The sequence below is a fragment of the Salvelinus fontinalis genome, chromosome 7 (genome assembly GCF_029448725.1).
Source record: "Salvelinus fontinalis isolate EN_2023a chromosome 7, ASM2944872v1, whole genome shotgun sequence".
NCBI classification, from domain to species: Eukaryota; Metazoa; Chordata; class Actinopteri; order Salmoniformes; family Salmonidae; genus Salvelinus; species Salvelinus fontinalis.
The window spans coordinates 16,202,067-16,208,556 of NC_074671.1; the positions used below are offsets into that span (position 1 = coordinate 16,202,067).

The window sequence follows — 6,490 nt, forward strand, 5'->3', positions numbered from 1 at the left end:
TGCTTGTTTGATGGTTCGTCGGAGGGCATAGCAGGATTTCTTATAAGCTTCCGGGTTAGAGTCCCGCACCTTGAAAGCGGCAGCTCTACCCTTTGGCTCAGTGCGAATATTGCCTGTAATCCATACCCTCAGTTATGTTACCTTCTGCTTGCTCTTTGTGGGTTTAGGCCGGGGTTGATGTAAAGCATTTTACGTCAAATTGTTTAGTAAATAGTGCTGTATGTGCAATCCATGTTAAAGTGTCATAATAAGTACTCAGTATTGAAGATAACTGACTCAGATGGCAGATAACTATGACTAACTGTTGTATTCAATAAGGACAGAATTGCTGCATCCATAAGGCGAGGTCTGTTTTGAATGCTGCATGTGTACAAAGAGCACTGTGTGTGTGTGTGTGTGTGTGTGTGTGTGTGTGTGTGTGTGTGTGTGTGTGTGTGTGTGTGTGTGTGTGTGTGTAAACCCAGTGAGGAATAATATTTGAGGAGGAAGGAAGTTTCTTCGGGTATCCCAGAGTCCTCAGAGGAGGACTCTCATTTTTCCTGACTCTCAATCGAGTCTTTGTGTATGGAATACTTGGTACGCTTCAGAACACTAAACTCCATCTCCCATCTCTTCCTTCTACAGATGCTAGAGGCTTCACCCCTGAAGGAGGTAAAATAGACACACACACACAGACCTCTACATACACACAGACCTTATGGAACATGTACTGATAGGCTCTACATGATTCTTATATTATGTAGACTTCCTTGGGGTTGTCAGTCAGTGAGTGTTGTGATTTGTTTCTGTCTGTGTGTTTGTAGTTCCAAACGATGAGCCCCCGGCAGTCCTCTACTGGCCCTACACCACCGCAGACTTCTGGCACTACGTAGAGTACTTCAGGTCTATTGGAGCCTACAAGCACATCAACGAAATGGCCCGGGCCTTCTATGCTCACCAACACTTGGGAGACACACTTGGATATGAGACCAACGAGGGACACGAACACTAAGAAGAGAGAGGAGACGGAGAGAGGGGGGGTACGGTAGAGGGAGAATAGAGAGGAGAGATGGTGGGGAGAGGGTCAGGAAGGGAGAAGAGAGGGGGAGAATGAGGAGAGGGGATGGACAAAGAGAAAGAGGCCCCATAAGGTTATGTAATATTGTGTATTGAAATGAATTTTTAAATATGGGGCTATATAAGCAAATGTATTTTAACTTATCATGAAATATATGAATGTGTCTCACACACCTGAAAAAACACATGAATTCCAATGGCTATAACAGAAAACGATACATAAATGTAATGTGCAATATCAATGAAATTTGGCCAGAAATTTGATCTCATTGTCATAATTTACTTTATTTGATGTGGATACTTGCAAAAACTGTAATAGGAATTTTGTATGAGGAATTTTTACAATGATAAAGTTATTTTACAATCAGTTATAGGTTTCCCATCCTTGGGTATGTAACTCCTTTCATCACCTGGAGGTTTGTACCATATTTTACCTAGTTTTACCTAAGTCTGTAGTAGCTGTACCTGGCTATCTTCTGTAGCCTACCTTTGCTTCAATCTGTACACCCAAACAACCGTTGGTTCCTTGTGAAAGTCAAGGGCATTATACTGTTACCAAAGCAGGAAGTGGTGTTACACAGAAAGGGGTCCGGTTTCTAAGTGGTGTTAGACGGAAAAGGGTCCGGTTTCTATCGTTTACAGAGAACATTTAGCTAGATAGTTAGCTAATATTCATTAGGTACCTTGTCAAAAACAGAAATTATCATGAAACCAGCGGTGGACGAGATGTTCCCTGAAGGCGCCGGGCCTTATGTGGATCTAGACGAGGTTAGTAATCATCAGGGGACACGAGAGAATCGCCGACCTAGCCTAGCTACAGTAACACCAACGCTAACCTAGCGACCTAACGTTAGTGACTCAGATAGAAAAAACGCCTGCTGTTAATTAAGAGTGGCGACGCTCGGTCTGAATACATCGCTTGCGATACGGTTTAGGAAGCATAAGGACCTTATGTTTCATATCAACAATAAGGAAAACGAGGGGCGTGTTTCGAAAGCCGAATCGCAAGTGATGATTATTGACGGCAGAATGCTGCCAAGAGTTTTCGAGAACTAGATGTGCATGCCCAGTAACACACTCGTGTCCTCCGTGGACCGGCTCGTACATAAAACATCCTACATTCAGGCTACAAAGGCATCAATTCTATCGTTAACTCGTTTTTTTTAGCCCTCAGCTTCGCCCACGAATGAGGGATGCTTTATGTACGAGCCGGTCCACGGAGGACACGAGTGTATATTACCGGGAATGCACATCAACCCTAGGCGATAGTGCATGGGTGCTAGGCTATAGCACAGACAGTTTTTTTAAAACCTCAACTCTCACCTTTTTGTCTGTAGACTTAACTGTCTTTGATTTCTAGCTGATGTGTTTTCCTTACTTGGCTTAAATGGCTTACATTGTTTTCAAATTGTTCCTGTGTGTCTGATTCTTCAGGCAGGGGGCAGCAGCGGTCTGCTCATGGACCTGGCAGCAAATGAGAAAGCAGTGCACTCAGACTTCTTCAACGGTCAGACAGACACACACACACACACACACACACACACCGTAGAGGCTAGGTGGGGCTGGAGGCTAAACTAGAGCAGTGTTTCTCAAACCTATCCTTGAGTATCCCATTTCACTTATTTGTTCTATTCCAGTACTAGCATACCTGATTTCAACTAATTGAGTGCTGATGAGTAGTTGACCAGTTGAATCAGCTGTGCTGGTGGAATGGGTGGAGAGGTTGGGGGAACACTGGGCTAGACTGGGTAGAGAAGCATATTGGGGGCTAGGGAGGGGTCTTATGAAAGTGTTCAGTGTGTGTTTGCTTTGCCAACAGGGCCGTCTCACAGAAACTAACATGTCTTTTCCCTGTAAACTTCAATTAACAACACACACCACACAGTGTAGCTAATGTGTTTTCCATCTGGCAGTGTTAGCCACGGGACAAACAGTTTATGGCTCAGCAACACATGACCTAGAAAGTGATCATTAAAAAGAGGAGAGGAGAAGAAAGAAGGAATGGTTAAAGGGATACTTCAGGAGGAATGGTTAAAGGGATACTTCAGGATGAATGGTTAAAGGGATACTTCAGGATGAATGGTTAAAGGGATACTTCAGGATGAATGGTTAAAGGGATACTTCAGGAGGAATGGTTAAAGGGATACTTCGGGAGGAATGGTTAAAGGGATACTTCGGGAGGAATGGTTAAAGGGATACTTCAGGATGAATGGTTAAAGGGATACTTCAGAAGGAATTGTTAAAGGGATACTTCAGGATGAATGGTTAAAGGGATACTTCAGGATGAATGGTTAAAGGGATACTTCGGGATGAATGGTTAAAGGGATACTTCGGGAGGAATGGTTAAAGGGATACTTCAGGAGGAATGGTTAAAGGGATACTTCAGGATGAATGGTTAAAGGGATACTTGAGGAGGAATGGTTAAAGGGATACTTGAGGAGGAATGGTTAAAGGGATACTTCAGGATGAATGGTTAAAGGGATACTTGAGGAGCAATGGTTAAAGGGATACTTCAGGGTGAATGGTTAAAGGGATACTTCAGGAGGAATGGTTAAAGGGATACTTCAGGAGGAATGGTTAAAGGGATACTTGAGGAGGAATGGTTAAAGGGATACTTGAGGAGGAATGGTTAAAGGGATACTTGAGGAGGAATGGTTAAAGGGATACTTGAGGAGGAATGGTTAAAGGGATACTTCAGGAGGAATGGTTAAAGGGATACTTCAGGAGGAATGGTTAAAGGGATACTTCAGGAGGAATGGTTAAAGGGATACTTCAGGATGAATGGTTAAAGGGATACTTCGGGAGGAATGGTTAAAGGGATACTTCAGGATGAATGGTTAAAGGGATACTTCAGGAGGAATGGTTAAAGGGATACTTCAGGATTTTTGGCAATGAGCATCCTAACGCTAGTTAGCATTGGCTCGCGAAACTACCACTAACTTCTTTCATACTAGATACAGAGATATGACAATGGTATCCACCAGTTCATCTGACTCTGGGGACGTAGATAAAGGGCCTCATTGCAAAAAAACACGAAGTATCCCTTTAAAGAAGATGTAAAGGAGGAGAGGGGGAGTAGCGAGGAGAGTAGGGAACGGATAGGAGTAATGTCAGGAGGAGAGGAGAAGAGGGGGAGCAGGGAAAGGAGGAGAAGAGAGGGGGGGCAGGGAAAGGAGGAGAGGGGGAGAAGGAAAAGGAGGAGAGGAGGATGATAAAGGGGTTTATGGTTCCTGTTAGACTGAAACCCAGCAGGACACCTAGCCAGCCTGCCGCTTTGATCACACACACACCACGTATCACACAGGCACTCACACACACACCACGTATCACACAGGCACTCACACACACCACGTATCACACAGGCACTCACACAACCCACGTATCACACAGGCACTCACACACACCACGTATCACACAGGCACTCACACACACCACGTATCACACAGGCACTCACACACACCACGTATCACACAGGCACTCACACAACCCACGTATCACACAGGCACTCACACACACCACGTATCACACAGGCACTCACACAACCCACGTATCACACAGGCACTCACACACACCACGTATCACACAGGCACTCACACAACCCACGTATCACACAGGCACTCACACACACCACGTATCACACAGGCACTCACACAACCCACATATCACACAGGCACTCACACAACCCACGTATCACACAGGCACTCACACACACACAGCAGAAAAACACATTCCCCTGTGTTTCTGTGGTGTCAGTGATTTTTGCCTTTTGAATGGTTGTAGCTCCTATAAAGCAGCACATTTGTTAACACCAAACCTCTCCTATCCTTAGGGAACCTAAAGTCCTAAGGCATTACCTACCAAACACTGCATGACCTGTTATGAGTCACACTACAAACTGGACTACTATTTTAGAATGTTTTCAAACTTCAGCATGCATATACTGTATCATGTCACTCAGCAGATAGAGCTGTCAATCAATCACATCAGAAACTCATTGTGTTCTTTCTCTCTGTCTACCTGTCTCTCTGTCTCAGACTTTGAGGATCTGTTTGATGATGAGGACCTGCAGTGAATGAGGAAGACCCTATATACCCATGATTGTGTGTGTGTGTGTGTGTGTGTGTGTGTGTGTGTGTGTGTGTGTGTGTGTGTGTGTGTGTGTGTGTGTGTGTGTGAGAGACATTAAGATCGTAAGAACTGTAAAACCAGAACAATTTCCATGTTGGAAGTGCTTTTGAAGATCCCCCCTCATTTCCACTGTGTTTGTTAAATAAAGCCTTTTCCAAAAGCAGGTGTGGGTGAATTCTGTGGATCCTATGCATTCCATAGACTGGCCAAATGATCAGTGTTGCCGTCGTGTTTCAATGTGCTGCGGCAGGTTGGCAGGTCTGTAGGCGTTGAGAAACACCTGTTAGTGGAGAAATAATTACATACGCCATAACATCACATACTCACGCATACCTATAATATTTATATCAACATCCCCAGCTAACATGACCACTACTGGCTATTGTACAGCAACACTACAAATCATGTGGAGCAGTGGTATTTAAAGTCGGGGGAACTGCACTAGGGTTGCCCAATTTCTTTTTATATATACACTACCGGTCAAAAGTTTTAGAACACCTACTCATTCAAGGTTTTTACTTTATTTTTACTATTTTCTACGTTGTAGAATAATAGTGAAGACATCAAAACTATGAAATAACGCATATGGAATCATGTAGTAACCAAAAAAGTGTTGAACAAATCAAAATATATTTGAGATTCTTCGAAGTAGCCACCCTTTGCCTTGATGACAGCTTTGCACACTCTTGGCATTCTCTTAACCAGATTCATAAGGTAGTCACCTGGAATGCATTTCAATTAACAGGTGTGCCTTATTAAAAGTTAAGTGTGGAATTTCTTTCCTTCTTAATGTGTTTGATCAAATCAGTTGTGTTTTGACAAGGTAGAGGTGGTATACCGAACATAGCCCTATTTGGTAAAGTTCCAAGTCCATATTATAGCAAAAACAGCTCAAATAAGCAAAGAGAAACGACAGTTCATCATTACTTAAAGACATGAAGGTCAGTCAATAAGAAACATTTCAAGAACTTTTAAAGTTTCTTGAAGTGCAGTTGAAAAAAACATAAAGCACTATGATGAAACTGGCTCTCATGAGGACCGCCACAGGAAAGGAAGACCCAGAGTTACCTCTGCTGCAGAGTATAAGTTCATTAGAGCTACCAGCCTCAGAAATTGCAGCACAAATAAATGCTTCACAGAGTTCAAGTAACAGACACATCTCAACATCAACTGTTCAGAGGAGACTGTGTGAATCAGGCCTTCATGGTTGAATTGCTGCTAAGAAACCACTACTAAAGGACACCAATAATAAGAAGAGACTTGCTTGGGCCAAGAAACACGAGGAATGGACATAAGACCAGTAGAA

General features: G+C 43.4%; 1 protein-coding gene across 1 annotated transcript; it reads left to right on the plus strand.

Moving 5' to 3' along the window:
- The first annotated feature begins 1,658 nt into the window (after positions 1-1,658).
- Positions 1,659-5,344, plus strand: LOC129859078 (COP9 signalosome complex subunit 9). The gene is made up of 3 exons (XM_055928435.1): positions 1,659-1,824; positions 2,491-2,563; positions 5,091-5,344. Exons 1-3 carry the CDS (start codon positions 1,762-1,764, stop codon positions 5,126-5,128), a joined length of 174 nt encoding a protein of 57 aa, XP_055784410.1. The 5' UTR covers positions 1,659-1,761; the 3' UTR covers positions 5,129-5,344.
- Positions 5,345-6,490: the final 1,146 nt, after the last annotated feature.

What these genes read in the sequence shown, in the direction of transcription:
- LOC129859078 (XM_055928435.1), top strand. Translation starts at nt 1,762, where the DNA reads ATGAAACCAGCGGTGGACGAGATGTTCCCTGAAGGCGCCGGGCCTTAT. An exon ending in CTTATGTGGATCTAGACGAG is followed by an intron (nt 1,825 to 2,490) that starts GTTAGTAATCAT and finishes CTGATTCTTCAG; the next exon opens with GCAGGGGGCAGCAGCGGTCT. An exon ending in GCACTCAGACTTCTTCAACG is followed by an intron (nt 2,564 to 5,090) that starts GTCAGACAGACA and finishes TCTCTGTCTCAG; the next exon opens with ACTTTGAGGATCTGTTTGAT.